At 32.4% G+C, this 15623-nt stretch overlaps 2 protein-coding genes across 4 annotated transcripts; one reads left to right on the forward strand and one right to left on the reverse strand.

The window, feature by feature from the left end:
* Positions 1-2417: 2417 nt before the first annotated feature.
* On the reverse strand, positions 2418-6520 carry LOC100855233 (acidic leucine-rich nuclear phosphoprotein 32-related protein). 2 transcript variants are annotated; one of them, XM_019219000.2, is made up of 3 exons: positions 5127-6520; positions 3239-3339; positions 2418-2969 (listed from the first exon to the last, which is right to left on the reverse strand). In XM_019219000.2, the coding sequence occupies exons 1-3, from the start codon at positions 6054-6056 to the stop codon at positions 2888-2890; spliced, it is 1113 nt and encodes a 370-aa protein (XP_019074545.1). In that variant the 5' UTR covers positions 6057-6520; the 3' UTR covers positions 2418-2887. The 2 variants fall into 2 exon arrangements, with proteins under 2 accessions (XP_019074545.1, XP_010647863.1); XM_010649561.3 differs by lacking the exon at positions 3239-3339.
* Positions 6521-9346: 2826 nt separating this feature from the next.
* Positions 9347-15565, forward strand: LOC100852857 (ATP-dependent Clp protease proteolytic subunit 6, chloroplastic). Of its 2 annotated transcripts, none has more exons than XM_003631588.4 (9): positions 9347-9541; positions 9628-9677; positions 10093-10162; positions 11268-11469; positions 11561-11626; positions 12287-12427; positions 13863-13916; positions 14867-14959; positions 15328-15565. In XM_003631588.4, exons 1-9 carry the CDS (start codon positions 9456-9458, stop codon positions 15373-15375), a joined length of 810 nt encoding a protein of 269 aa, XP_003631636.1. In that variant the 5' UTR covers positions 9347-9455; the 3' UTR covers positions 15376-15565. The 2 variants fall into 2 exon arrangements, with proteins under 2 accessions (XP_003631636.1, XP_010647862.1); XM_010649560.3 differs by having other exon boundaries at positions 9628-9671.
* The last annotated feature ends 58 nt before the right edge of the window (positions 15566-15623 follow it).

The raw sequence follows: 15623 nt of genomic DNA on the forward strand, positions 1-15623 counted from the left end.
TGGGCACACACTGGATTGTTTGCTGTGATGAATAGTAAAACATCGCTGTCATGCTTGCCTTTCTTCTCCACTATTGTCATTGTGCTCATGTTACGTGTGTGGGTGGCCGACCTGGATTGGGCTCGGTAGAGCCCATGTCCACAAAGCCTAACCTCAGAGTTCCATTCAGGCCTATAATTGGATGAAAGCCCAAAGTCGTGCCAGGGATCTGCTCGTAAGCGGTAAGCACTTTCGGGGGATCCACCAAGAGAAGAAAAGAAGGCCGCCTCTCAGGGATTTTTGTTTTTGAAAACTCAAAAAAATAGGTTTTGATAATAATTCTTTAAGTAAAGAAAAATGTTTTTTATACTTAAATTCCTAAACAAAATTTTGTTTTTGAAAATAACTTAGAATTGTTTTAAAAAAATTGTTATCAAAATCTATTTTTGAGAACTATTTTAGAAAACATTGTAATGAGACTTAAAGTGCATTTAACAATGATTTAATAAAATGTTTCTAACTTTTTTAATTATTGAAAGATAAAAAATTTTAAGAAAGCTTAAAAACGCTTCAAAGCATTGTTAAACACACTCTTATTATATTACCTTATCAAAGGTAAAAGTTTTTAAATTATTTTACATATTTTCAATTTTTCCTTAAAATGTCATACAAAAATAATGAAAAACACTTTAAATTTATTTTAAAAACAATCTATTTTCATTGCAAATTATAATATATATATATATATATAAGAATGAAAATATTGGTAATTACGGATATATCGTTACTTTCATTTTTTAGTTATATCGGATATATCGATAAATATTTTGACACAAAATATCGGTGAACTTAAAATTGATTAGAAATTATAAAAATGTAAAAAATTAACTCTTAAAAATAAACTTAGAAGTATAATAAAATTGTAATTGATATATATAATATAATTTATTATATTTATTATTTAATAATAATATTGTATATGCTAATAAAAAAAATATGAATTTCATAAATATATATTTATTATTAAATTATATCAAATATTATTTGATAATAATATTATGATATTTGATTATAATATGTCCAATTTAAAAAAATATTTAATATTAAAATTATAATTCATTTAATTCAATTATATTAAATGATATAAAATAAATGATAATATATGTATAATTTTTAATACTTAATTAATATATTAATGATATTAAAAACACTATGAAAAAAATTATCACGATAATTTTTATCTTTTTTCTTATCAAATAGATGAAAAATTTTCATTTAATTATAATTAATTTGTTCTTATCAAACTTTTTTATTAATTTGGCTGGGGTAAATAAGTAAAATATAGATAAATTCCAAAAAAAATTCCTCCCTCATATATCGTGTCGAGGTCCATCGACGATATAATATCGCGATATTTTAATCCCTATATATATATATATATATTTTATTTTATTTTTTGTCGTATGTTTATCAAACACATTTTTAAAATAAGAAAATTGTTTTCTGTTTTAAAAAAAAAAATATATATATATATATATATATATATATATTCAGGGATGAAACTTTAGGTACAATTCATCCGTGGGTTAAACGTAAGCGTCAAATGAATTGAGTGGAACAAGGCACCCATAATGCTTACGCCATTCTTTTTCCACATTTAACAGAGAATGCGACTAATCAGGATCATATTGAATTATTGTTTGTTGGGACAAAAAAGTGACTTTGAATATGGGCCATGGTTCCATCAGAAGCCTAACTTAGGCCCAAGGGTTAAGGGTAAAGCCCAACCTCCCTCTGAACCCAATCGAGCGCCTTTGGTCATCCAGGGTCCACGATGAGACCATTTTAAGACGTAGAGGAAATTTTTTTATTTCTTGGTAAATTAAATAGTTCTCTTATGAATTAAATAAAAAGTAAACTTGAATAATACAAAACAGATTTTATTTTTTTAATATTAATTAAATACAAATAAAATTTTAAAAATATATAAACTTTTATGAACATTAATGCTAAGGCCATTTGTCTGGATCTGGTATCATTAATTTAAGGCTTAAATGTGTGCCTTTGTATTAATCATTTGCTTGGAATAATAAAAAGGATGCTTCCTTAGAAAGTACGATAACATGAGTGGTCTTTCACTTAAAATACTAAAAATCATTGAGCTTAAATATTAAGGCTTTTTTAAGATTGATTCCTAAGACACTCACAGTGCTGGCCATCCACATGGCTGCTGACAAGGATGAGGAAAAGAACCCCCCAAAAACACACTAATAAGATAAGACATTTGCTGGGACAAATAAGGCAAAATGGTAAAAACTCCTTATGTCCTTTTTTCCCTCTAAAATATCCATCTTTTCTTCATTTTTCTTTTATAAGGGAATATATAGTATATATAACTAAATAGATAAATGAAAGAACCCGCCAGCATATAACTGCCATTTGAATAATAAGCAACGGCTATTGAAGTGGAAAGGCATGTGCTGACAAAGATCCAACTGCTTTTTGAACAATTTAATAAAAACCATCCACAAAGGATGAAATCTTTTTCCTCGTGCGTCCCCGAAACATATTTTTATATATATGGCTTTCCCTATAAAACCCCAGTCAAAACCTTCCCTTTTTCCTCCAGCTTCCTTCTGAGTAATAGGTGAAGCATCCCACGTTATAGGGCCGTGAGGTGGTGTCAACTGTCAACTCTAGGGGGCCTTCATCCAGACACCCTCAAAACTCTGTTGTTAATGAGGCTTCAATGAGACATCCTCAACGCTTTCATCATCGCTGATGTCGGCACCGTCATTTTCTTCATCTCTCTTCCTCTTGAGACGGGACTGGGAAGAAGAGGGTAGCTGAGCTTCTCTGGGTAGTTGCACCGCATCTTCAACCTCTTCCTCCACTTCAACAACATCATCTACTTCATTTTCAGGGTCCACATCACTTGCTTCACCATCTTCTTCTGCACGCCTAACTGGGCGGATATGGAAAGCTTCTTCCTGCCATTATGGGAGGAAAGATCAAAACACTATAAAAACAAATTGAAGCATCCAGAGAGAAGACAAAACATAGTGAAGCAAAAAGCATTAAACAAGCAAAATCAATGTGAAACTTTTTTACTATTATTCATATTTTTTTCCTTTCAAGTACTTCCCTACTAATGTTGCTTGCATGAGACCAAAGGAAGACAACCCTTCTAAAACAACATGATTTTCAACCATTAGAGCTTCTAAAACAATCCAAGAACAGAACAATAACCCAAACCCACCAATGTTTGCTGCCCACCCCAACCAAAAATGCCACAACAGTGAAGCTTCCTCCAATTTTTGCAGTGGTGACTGGTGAGTCACAACTGTAACCAAAATATGTCTGCATAATCAGGGGAAGAAAAAGCTGCTATTCATCCAACACAATTACCCTCCATCAAAGAAACTCACTAAGAACTACTGGTTAGAGGAGCAAGATCATGTAGTGAGCACAACAATTATCCTACATCACATAATGGGGAGGGCAGCTCACTGCTGCATCACCACTAACAATTTCAGTGTCAGCACAGTAAAATGACAACTGATATTAAGCTTCCCAGCTTCTAGTTTACAATAGTGACAACCGCAAACCACTGTCTTTCAAAAATTCAAAACAGGCCAACCAGATGGTTGTTAAAGTCTCCAAGAATTTCACAGAAATAGGATAATCCACACCAAGAATAGCCATATTATGTGGCTTTTTTTATTTTTTGCTTCTAGAAATATAATGTATCCAAAAGTGAGAAAGAGAATTTAAGAAAGCCATAACAAACTTGTCAAAATCCGACTAGTTCCTAATCAAGGAAACCTAGTTCTGAAATAGGAATATTCAGTACACTTAGCACCTTCCTTTCCAATATGGCATGCATGGGCAAATAAGGGTTGTTTTTCATTTGTAACCTTTTTTTCCCTGCTGGGACTCAAGCTGCTTAGGCAAATAAAGTTATGTGCCCAAACTATAGGGAATTTCCATTTTCACAAACTTTTGGCCTTGATTTGCAAACTATCATCACCAAAGACAACTGTCTACAATTCTGATCAAAAAAAATAAAAAAAGACAACTGTCTACAAATTTTATAGCAAAAGATAGTCCCAAACTAAAGCACCCAAATTTATCGGATAAATTAGTTATGAACAAAAGTGTCCATGAACCTCATGAAAAGGTAGGTTATCAGAGGCATCTGTAAGAAGAGCACAAAAATCCAAATTTAATTGCATCATTCACCCCTCACAAAGTATATAAATCAATAGCACGGTGATAACAAATCTAAAATTGTTTTGTGTTCTAAATGAAGAAAAGGGAAAGGAATTCAACAGTGGGTAAAGCACTGAAATTGTTAAACAAGATGGGACATAAAGTCAATTGATATCTGTTAGCCAAAAAAGAAAAGGTACCAAATTAAAAGCTTACTCAGAGTATGTGGCTTTCCCTGCCCTCCAGACAAAGGATTACAATTTTAAAATGGTCAATCACTTTCTCCTACTCTATCTAATGTTCTACTAGCTTAACTCAATTCATCTCAACAAAGCCTTAGAATAAAGCAATGTAAAAACAGTGCTAGAACACTGAAACTAATCATTCTTAACATATGCATCCATTTATCAACATCACAAGCATTAACCAACCAAAACCAACCATAAATTCACTTTTCCGTGGTTTCCACTTGGTTCTCAAAGAATATAGAAAACTAGAAAAGAAAAAAAATGCTCAGAATTGGTTTTCTTGCTCAAGCATTTTTCTTTCTTTAATCCTCATCCTTTCCAAGACCAAATGGACAATTAAGACAACTTGATTCTTGGTCTTAAATGTACATCAACATATTGATATCAATATTTGCTTCTCAAATTCCTAATCCTGAATTTCCATAATTGTTATTGATTTCTACCATTTTTTAAAATTAACAATGAATACAATCAGCCTCTTCACTTTCAGCACCTGAAATGATGGTTGATATTAACCTTTCATCCAAATCCACAGTGTTATCCAGAATTATTAGCATAAAAACTAACAAGCAAAAATAGGCCCAAATAAGAAAAATAAAGTTGTCCAACAAACAACTAAACATACTCCACATGCAGAACCTAAACATGTAAACACTAATAGTGAATTGAATCAGGGAGCATTCTTACCTCGTCCTCACCGTCTTCTTCCTCATACTCACCGTCATCATCACTGTCCTCCTCACCTTGCTCATGCCCATCAATTTCCCCACCATTACCGATTCCCCGGCCTTCAATCCCGGGCCTCACATCCTCCTCTTCATCTTCCACTTCTTCATCACCATCATCATCCTCCTCATCATCATCCTCTTCGACCCCTTCTTCCTCGTCACTATCATCAATCTCATGAACCTCCACAACCTCATCGTCACCACTCTCCTCAACATCAACGTCCTCTAAATCATCATCATCTTCGACATCCCCGTTTTCGAGGCCAACAACTCCATCTTCTTCACTCTCATCCTCATCAACATCAATCACTCCATCGCCACCCCTGCTACTACCAACACCCCCCGACCTCGATCGATCCTCACCGTCAACTTCACCATCATCTTCCTCGTCTTCATCTTCATCGTCCTCTTCATTCTCGTCAAAATCTAGCTTGTCCAAGTACTTCAACGTCTCAATCAATCCAAAAACCCTAGCCCTATAATCCTTAATCTTCGTCACAGGACACTCATACAAGTCCAGCGAAACTAGCTTGAGCCGAGCCAGAGGAGCCAAGTCCTCGAAGTACTGAATCCGATTGTTCGACAAATCCAAGTCCCGAAGCGACTGGAGATTCGCTTCAACGAGGAATTCGAGGCCACCGGAGATTCTGTTGTCGGAGAGAATCAGTCGCTGGAGATTTCCAAGTCTCGGGAATTTCTCGAGCGACGACAACCCGACGTTGGCGATTGATAGGTGTTCGAGATTTTGGAATTTCTCGAGAAGTGTCGGCGGTGGTAGACCGCCACTGTAGCATTTCACAGCGCCGTCCAGGGTTAGCGACCGGACCGGAGATGCATCAGTTTTGCCGTCGATCGCCGTTTCAACGGCTCTCTCCCAAATTTCGTCCATTGAAGAAATTGAAGCCCTAGGGTCTGCGGACTGTATCCATTGAACATACAAATTATCGTAGAGAAAACTAAACAAATATAGAAACTGTAGAGATTCGGATGAAGGAATAGCTTCACTCTCTCCTTTCTCCCTCTCTGTTCTATTACTTTCTGTCTGCTTTCTCTCCTGTTCTTGCTCGAGAGAATTCTCTCTCTCTCTCTCTCTCTCTCTCTCTCTCTCTCTCTCTCTCTCTCTCTCTTAATTGTCTCTCTCTAGGTCGGTGCTTAACCGCTAGTGGAATTGGTAGGGTTCGACTCCGGTTCGAGGGTTAGAGACCGAATCAGATTTGTTTTTTCTAAGGGTGTGCGGACCGTTAGATCTGGAGGCACATGGATCGAAGACGTGGAAGAAATGAACGGTGTAGATACTAAGTGATGTGTTTAATTAGACAGCAGAAACGCGCGATTGTGGACTCTAGCTGGATGAGGTTATTTTTTAAGTCACCAATCGCCAAATATAAAGACAACGAGTATCTTGCTCTACAACATCCGTAACCACCAACCAAAGAGAGACACGTGTCACATCGCACGCCACGGGATCAAGTTAATCAAAATTTGATTAAACGTGAGAGGGCCATTCTTTTTAAAATGTTTCCTACGATAATTCCCCAAAATATGTTAGTATGCATATTGTTCACTCAAAATTTAATGAGACTTTCATGATTTTGAAACAGGTCTACAAAATTAAGAGAACCCGATACTTATATAATACTATGAAATTTATTTCCTATTCGATATGGATATCACAAGTCATATAACTTAATATCATCTAATTATAATCTTTATCCATTTTAATCACATTTTCTACTTTTTGAAACGGGTCTACAAAATTAAGAGAACCTGATACTTATATAATACTATTAAATTTATTTCCTATTCGATGTGGATATCACAAGTCATATAACTTAATATCATCTAATTATAATCTTTATCCATTTTAATCACATTCCCTATTTCTATATCACAAAGCAAGGTGATGTTGATATTTTCATCGATACGTTTAATATATATATATATATATATATATATATATATATTGTATTATGATATTAAAAAAAACCTTACCTCTTATTTTATTTTTTTTATCAAACCAAGAAAGCTTATCTTTAAATAAATTCAATAGAAATATCAATATTTGGATATCCATCTATACAAGATGCTATTCACCATAATTTCTTAAATATATAAAAAATAATTTAAAAGTCATTCATTTGAAAATGTATAATAAAACCTAATACTTATTTTTTAAGTATTTAAATTGGTTTTAAATTAAATTATTAACTTAAAATTTTGTTAGTAAAATTAACTAATATATATATATATTGTATATTATCAAATTAACACATTTATCTTCAATAATTTTACTTAATATTTATTCTCATTAACTTTAACAAATTTTTATCATTCGTATTAAAAATAATAGATACAAAATAAATTATAAAATATTTAATAAAAGAAATAATCATGGATGTAGAGTCGTAGTTGTGAGATAAACTCGGTAGATAAGGATAAATAAAATAAAAGAGATTTTAAATTCATAATAAGTAAATTATTTTAACTTTAATATTGGCAAATATTTTCAATTTTATGTTATTTTACCAATGTGATATTTGTTTTTTTACTTGATTCTAAACAGAACTTTAATGCTTAATAGTATTAAATATTAGGCTATTTGTTTTTATAATATTTTATTTCTATTAAATATTAAGAGCCCATTTGGTAGTGATTCTAGTGGAAGTGTTTTTTGCTATAGTGTTTATGTGAAAAACACTTTTATGATAATTAGAAAAAATGATTCTAAAGTGTTTTTGATAATATATTGTATAAATATAAAAACACTTTTAATATTAATAAATTACCAAAAAGGACATATAATTTTAATTAAAAAAAATGGTATGATAAACAAAAAAAACTTTTTATTAATGAAAAAACATCTAAATCACTAAAAAAATAACATTGAATAAAATATAATTTTAAAATAAAAACAATATATGATTACCTATTAATTTCTAAAAAAAAAAAAAGACTTTTATAATTAAAAATAATAATTTTTTTATCACTATACTAAAATTTTAAAAAATATTTACAAAAAACATCTAAATCAATAAAAAAAAGATTGAATAAAAGATAATTTTAAAAGTAAAACAATATATGACCACCTATTAATTTCTAAAAAAAAAAAAAGATTTTTCTAATTGATTTATCAATGGGGGGCATTTTTGGAATATTTCAAAAAAATTGAAGTGTTTTTTTAAAAAAAAACACCTGTCAAGTGATTCTCTAAAAATCACTTCAAGTGTTTTTCCAGATTTTCAAAAGTGTTTTTTAAAATTTGCCAAATACTTTATTTTCATCCCAAAAACACTTAAAAGTGTTTTTAAGGGTAGAAACACTTTTAAAAATCACTGTCAAACGGGCTCTAAAAAGTAAAGAAAAATTAATGTGTTATTTTTTTTTATTTAGGAAAAGCTAAATATTTTGATTTTTTATATTTAGTAGAAAATTTATAATAAATAATGAAAAAGTAAAAAATAACAAACATCTTAAATTCGAAAAACAAATTGTTTTTAACAGAAAGCCAAAAAACAAACACCCTCTAAATATATTTAATAAATTTAATGATTTAAATTAAGTTAATAAATCGATAAATTAATTAGTCTATTTAATATGACTTAATTTAAGTTATTATTAAGTATTGATTTTTGGTAAAACTTAATATTTAATATAAATCATTTTTACTATCACTTTTTGGTATGGCATGGAAAGTAACATTTTTTTTTACCATAATATTCTTTTTTTTTTCATTTACTTTTTCAATTTATCATTTTTTTTAATTAAAATTGAGTTTGGTTGCATACATTATTACTAATTTATTAATTTTTAGTTATACCATTTATTATTTTATTTAAAAGATAAAAAATACAATAGGATAAAGCAACAAAGTTTAACATTTTTTATTTTTAAATTATTTAAAATTAATGAATTTATTATTTTAATTTAATTATTAAGAATACACAAATTTGAGTTGAGAATTATGATTTATATTAAATTAGTAATTAATGAGTTTAGGGTTTTACAAAATATTTGGATTTTAACTTCTTATTTCACAATATAATTCATATTTAATATTTTTAAAATAATTATTTTATAAGTTGCCCTAATTTTTATAATTGGATATTTCTTTAATTTTAATTTTATTTATTTAGTTAGTATTAGGGTATATTAAAATTATTATTATTATTATTTTTACTTGCAATTGGGTATTTACCCAATCTCAGTTTGGCAGCATCGTATATCCCTGCTCTCTCTCCCTCTCTCGCTCCCTCTCTCTGTGTCCATCACTCTGTAGCAGAGAGACGAAATGGTAGCTTCAGCTATATCAACGACCTTGAGTTCCTCTATTGTTTCTCGCAACACTTCCTCGTCCATTTCATTTTTTTCTCCCAGGTTGAATTAAATTTTGTTTGTTCCGTTAATTTTTAATTTTTTAATTTTTGTTTAGTAATTTTTGGAATTTAATTTTTTCTGTGCAGATACTCAACAAAACCAATTGTTTCTGCTTTGTCCAAATCTTCAAGTATTGGTATTTTCTACTTTGTTTTTGTTTGTTTATGGATTTCAATTTATTCTTTTGATATATTGTTAATTGGTTCTGTTGAGAACGAGGCTGTTGAGCATTGTGAGAATGTAAACCTAGATTAAGATTCATTTGGGGTTCGAATCAATGTTCACTTGATTCAATAACAGTTCTTTTCAGCTCATTATCCCCAATTTGTAGTATGCATTGCTGCCCTGCTTTCTTGAGGACTATGACAGAAGCAGAAATAAATGATGATACTGATCATGCTAACCACATATTGATTGAATTTCGAAATTTATTTTTGAAGATGTTAATTAGTACTCAAATATGACTTCTTCTTCTTCTTTTTTTTTTCCTTTCAATTGAGAGTGTATATGGAGATAGTAATTATTCAGGTTAAATATGGTGCTGTTTCCAGGATTATCTAGCAAAACTTCTGGGTTAAGTCTAAAGGTTGATGAACGGGGTCGCCATGCTGGTAATCCGAGGTATACTGCCTTTATCCCGCTGCATAAATTGTTGCTTCATGCATTGTTTTAAGACTTTTCAACAAATTGAAATTATTAAAAACATGTTTTATGGTGGTGGTGTTAGTTATCCGTTTGGTGTTGTGAGTATGCTACTTTCATGTTGATGGTTTCACTCAGAAAATATATATTTACGCATGACACTGCATTCTTTCTAATGGCAGTGTCACTTATCATTATTGCCATGACTATTATTTTTATCATTTTTTTAATATTTATCGTTGTGGATATCACAATCTGCAGTACTACTTATTATGGCAAACTTAAGCTATATTCACCGAAGAGTTGGAATAATCCTTAGTTGTTTAGAAACTTTTGGAATATTATAATCAATACACTTGGTTACAGGAGGTTTTAAATTGTTTTCTTTATAGCCTATTAAAGTTGAAGAGGGTTACATTTTACAAATCTTCAGTTGTTGCCCTGTTAGTTTTGTACATTTTTATAAGATAATTGGTTTTGTACGGAAAAAGCACGAGAATGAGAATTTTCATGGTTGAAGAAGAAACAAGAGGAAAAGTCCTAGTCAAGGACCAAAAAGTAAGAAAGTAAAGGGTGCTGAATAAATATAAGCATTTGAAGTGTATGTATGCACTAGAATTGCTTATATACCTTGTGGACAGTATAACTGTATATGGAGTTCATCCTTCACTTTGATGAATCTCAAGTTAAATAAGCAGCTCCTGCAATGTGCCATTTGAAGGTTAACTATTTTATAACTAATTGGGCTTAAGGAAGAGCCACAGTTGCACTCACATGACACATGATGTGTGGAGTTAGGGGAAATGGATAATGATTTTAGGCCTTGTGACTCATCTATTAAATGATGGGGCAGAACTAAATTGAGGGAAATTATTGTATTTTTGCTATTTTTTCCATTAAATTTGCTAAAATCAATGATGTATACTTTAATTGTATTCATATTTTGCTACATGGATCCACTTTTCCAAATAGTTTTTTATTACAGATGTGGAATTTATTTCACAATTCTTTTCTTGAATTTCATTTTTCTGAATTTCACTTTTCAGTATATTTCTAGTTTCACAGCTTTTCATTTTGCATACAGTTATGGTGCAATAGAAGCCAAAAAGGGGAACCCACCCGTAGCGCCATCTGTGATGACTCCTGGAGGACCTTTGGACCTATCAACTGTTCTATTCAGGAGTCGAATTATTTTCATCGGGCAGCCAATCAATTCAATGGTGGCTCAGCGAGTTATCTCACAGCTTGTGACTCTCGCAGCTATTGATGAGGATGCAGATATTCTGGTGTGATTATAGTTTGAACTTGCTATTGTTTCTTCATTCTTGGATTCAAATATTGGGTATAGAATATTGAAACGAATTTTTTTACAATCAGATGTATCTCAACTGCCCTGGTGGAAGCACCTATTCTGTATTGGCCATCTATGATTGCATGGCTTGGGTAAGATAGTAAAGTTTGTTTGTTTGCCTTTCTATATTCTGTTTTTGTTATTTTGTTCATGCTTACAAGGCATTAGTAACATTTACACAGTACTTAAATTAGACAAACTCTCACTTCTTTTCTCTTGTGTGCTCTGTTATGTTTCATCACCACCAAGGCCTTGGGTTAACATTTCTTTTGCAGTGAACAGTTTAAGTAAGACTTTTCAGGAGATGCTCTAGTATCCTCCAGCTAGAGGCTTAAAGTACCCTTAGTTGGATTTGTGTGTGCATGTGTGTTTCATATTTTTAATTTGCTGCATGTGCTTGTACATAGCAAAGTAGAGATGTAAGTAGAAAATAGTTTGATGGGACCTTCTAGATGGGTTCCAAAGTACATGCAGGCCCTTGTTGGATTACATTGCTGTTCTTTCCATTCTATGTAAACCTGGTAGACGAGTTTTTTTTTTCTAAGATACTGTTTATAGTTAAAACAGGCATTGTTAGTTATTATTAGCTTCTTGAAGTGTAATTTTATCCTCAAATTGTCTGCATGGTACTTCTTGATGTGTAATTACATCCCCAAATTGTGTGCATGGTACTCTGAATCCATACCTTTTCTGTCTCTAAGCTTATGTCCATCTAATCCTGCACTCATTTACTGACTCCTTAAATTGTTCAGATAAAGCCTAAGGTTGGAACAGTATGTTTTGGCGTAGCTGCAAGTCAAGGAGCACTTCTTCTTGCTGGTGGGGAAAAGGGAATGCGTTATGCAATGCCAAATGCACGTATTATGGTACACCAACCGCAGGGTGGATGTGGGGTATGAATTACCTCTTTCATATGGTTTATGGCTCTAACAGGCTATCATGGTCCTACTCAAATTCATTTGTGTATTATTTATAAACTGGCAGTCTTGCACTGAATACAAGGTGCCCATGGTGTTTTTACTGATTTATGCCTTCACTGCTGTACATGGAAATGGAAAACTACCCACTGTATCACCTTAACACAAAGTCACCACATGCAACAAATAGCTGTTCTCTCTATTGCTCATGCAACACATAATTCCACGTGCTCCGATACTGTTCTGAACCTTATGTTTGACAGTACTGCACTTTCACTACTGCTCTTGCACTTGCTTGTTCTTGTTGGGATGGAAACAGCTATTTATTATCTCTTAAGTGGATTTCCTTGTACAAAACTGTTGAGCTGAGCAATAACTTTTATTTTTTCTTCTAATTCAGTTGGCACATCCCTCTGAGGCTCAGAATTAATCTAATTAGTTGCACTACTGAAGAATGTCCCTTTGACTGGGCACAAAGTCTCCAAGCATGATTAGATGTACTCTGCAGAAAATGGCTTGAGTCAGCCTACGAAGCTGACAGAGCCATAGTACATGAAGATGATTTCTTTTGGATTATTTTTTAATTTTTAGTTTTTCAATTATTTAGCTCTCCTCTTTTCTTTAGGTCTCTTATTTATATTTGTATTATCTATAGGTAATTAAGTCAGTTATCATTACAATTCTTTTCCTCTTATTTCTAGGATTATTTAGGCTTCTAAATACATTGTCTTGATTAGACTTGAGGGACATCTTTATTTCTTATCAATAAACTATTTTCTGGAATTTCTTTTGAGAATTCTATTTTATCTATTGTTCCTGGTATTCCATTATTGGAATCGACAAGACTAGAGATGTCTAGTTCTTGATATTTTCTTTAAGGGAATCAATAAAATATGGTGCCTTTTGTCATTATTCAACCCTGTAACTACGTGTCCACTCCATCAGAACATATTTAGAGCCAAAACGCCCATTGCATTAGAAGCAGATTTAATAGTTTATTTGGTGAGCATACCATCCCTTATTTATGTGCTTAATTTTGCCTACCAGAGAGATGTGCTGCTGTGTTTCCTACATCTGGCTCACACATGCTCATTGTAGTTTGTAGAGTCTGTCATGCAATGGATCAAATTAAACCTTTTTAACCGTGGATGATCAAATAATGACACAGCTATATATATGCCTTACCATGTATCTAAGCTTCAATAAAATAAAATTGGATGCCCATCTTTCTAAAATATAATATAATTTAATTAGGGCTTTTTTTCCCCTTCCGAAGCGTAAAAATGCATGTGCATCTGTTAACCATCTTTCCTTGTTCAATCCAACGTGTTTTGGTAAATTGATTGTTGCAAATTTCTAGTGCTTAAATTATGAATATTATAGATTTGATTGTGCCATGCCTCGCTTGTAGGGCCACGTGGAGGATGTAAGGCGCCAAGTGAATGAAGCAGTTCAATCTCGCCATGTGAGTCTCATTTCCTACTCAGTTTCATGCTCTTGAATATTTCTTGATAATTACAATGCAACCCAAATTGAATTCAAACTTTTCAAACATGTTTAGAAATTCTTGTTAAGTTGATTGACTCCAACTGGAAAGCTAAGACGATGTCTGAGTCCAATTTCCATTCTTTCAACATTGTGTGGCTGTTTACAAGCTGAAATTTAGGTGCAAGAAATCATCCAAAGTTGAAAAAGAAAAAAAAAAAAAGGAGCTTATGTTATTAAATTTTGAGATGATTTGTGGAAAAGTTTTCCTTATGCATAGACTTTAATAGCTTAGCATGCTAACTTTGTCCAATGATATTTGCACCTGTTTCACAACAGTACTCATTTTTCCAATATTTCATTTTCCATTGAAAAAAAACATAGATGAAGGCGCCATCAGTATGGAAAGGAAAATCAGGTAAAGAAACACCCAAACTGTTGAAAGAAGCTGCATAGCATTGCAATTTTTGTATTGGGAAGTCATATTATATGTAAGAATTTCCATTACATGAAATAAATTGATAAACTCGGTACCTCTAGTCTACTTTCTCGAAAATGGCACGACAAAAGTACAAATAAAAAAAAGTGAAGTCATTTTCCATCATTTTGAAGGAAGATAGAATTGTAATCCATGAATATCAATATTCTAGTTTGTCAAGCACCAAAATAGTGGAAGTTATTCGATTCCATTTCCATAGTTTACTTTAATTGGACACCTAATAGTAGCCCAAATCTTTCATATGATATTTTGGAGTTTCTGAGGTAAAGTGAGAGCGCTTCTCTGAGATTTGGTTCAACTTCCATGATCTGCTACCTGAATTTTCCAGTTTCTGCAGTAACCCTCTTCTCTCTCCTTGTATCTGGCTGTATGATGACTCATCATCTAAGCTTCCTTTTTTATCTTACTTCTTTCCTGATAATTTGCTGCAGAAAATTGACAAGATGTATGCTGCTTTTACTGGCCAACCTCTCGAGCAAGTGCAACAATACACTGAGAGGGATCGTTTCTTATCTGCTTCTGAGGTACATTGCACTTTTATCTATTTATTTTTGTCTGTGATATCAATGCCAATTTCTTGGTAATAACCTCCTGTTGTCAGCTCTTTGTTCTACAAATCGACTCCTAACTGTAAGTTTGTAACTGGGTTGCTTTTGAAAACATCATGAGCAGCTACCCTATGCAAATAAACTTGAAATCACATCCGATGTAGATTCTTACATACAGATTTGAAATTCCTTTTTCTTTTTTGGTTATATGACATCTGGTAAATTAGCATGTGTCTGGGTCTCTCTGGGGCTAACTTTGCTGTCAGTTCATATTTGCATACTGTAAATCAACCCTGTCACAACACTACTAACCATCAACCTGCCATTGCCGCCTTGTTTTTCAGGCCATGGAGTTTGGCTTCATCGACGGTATCCTAGAAACCGAGTACTAAAATTCCAGCCATCCATGGAAGATTATTCAATGCAAATTTGGAACTTGGTGCTGCAGATTGCTGTTTTGAGGATGATCAATTGTACCTTCATGTGTGATGTTGCGAATGGTGCCATATCATGGTGCCTATAGATTTTAATGCTAATTAGTTGAGGTTCTGATTATAGAAATACAAGATTGTTTTATTTTAACTCACTTTTTGTCAGACTAATTTATTGATTTTACTGTTGAGTGGAAATTAATCCCTAA

This window comes from Vitis vinifera, chromosome 3, assembly GCF_030704535.1.
Source record: "Vitis vinifera cultivar Pinot Noir 40024 chromosome 3, ASM3070453v1".
Classification (NCBI taxonomy): Eukaryota; Viridiplantae; Streptophyta; class Magnoliopsida; order Vitales; family Vitaceae; genus Vitis; species Vitis vinifera.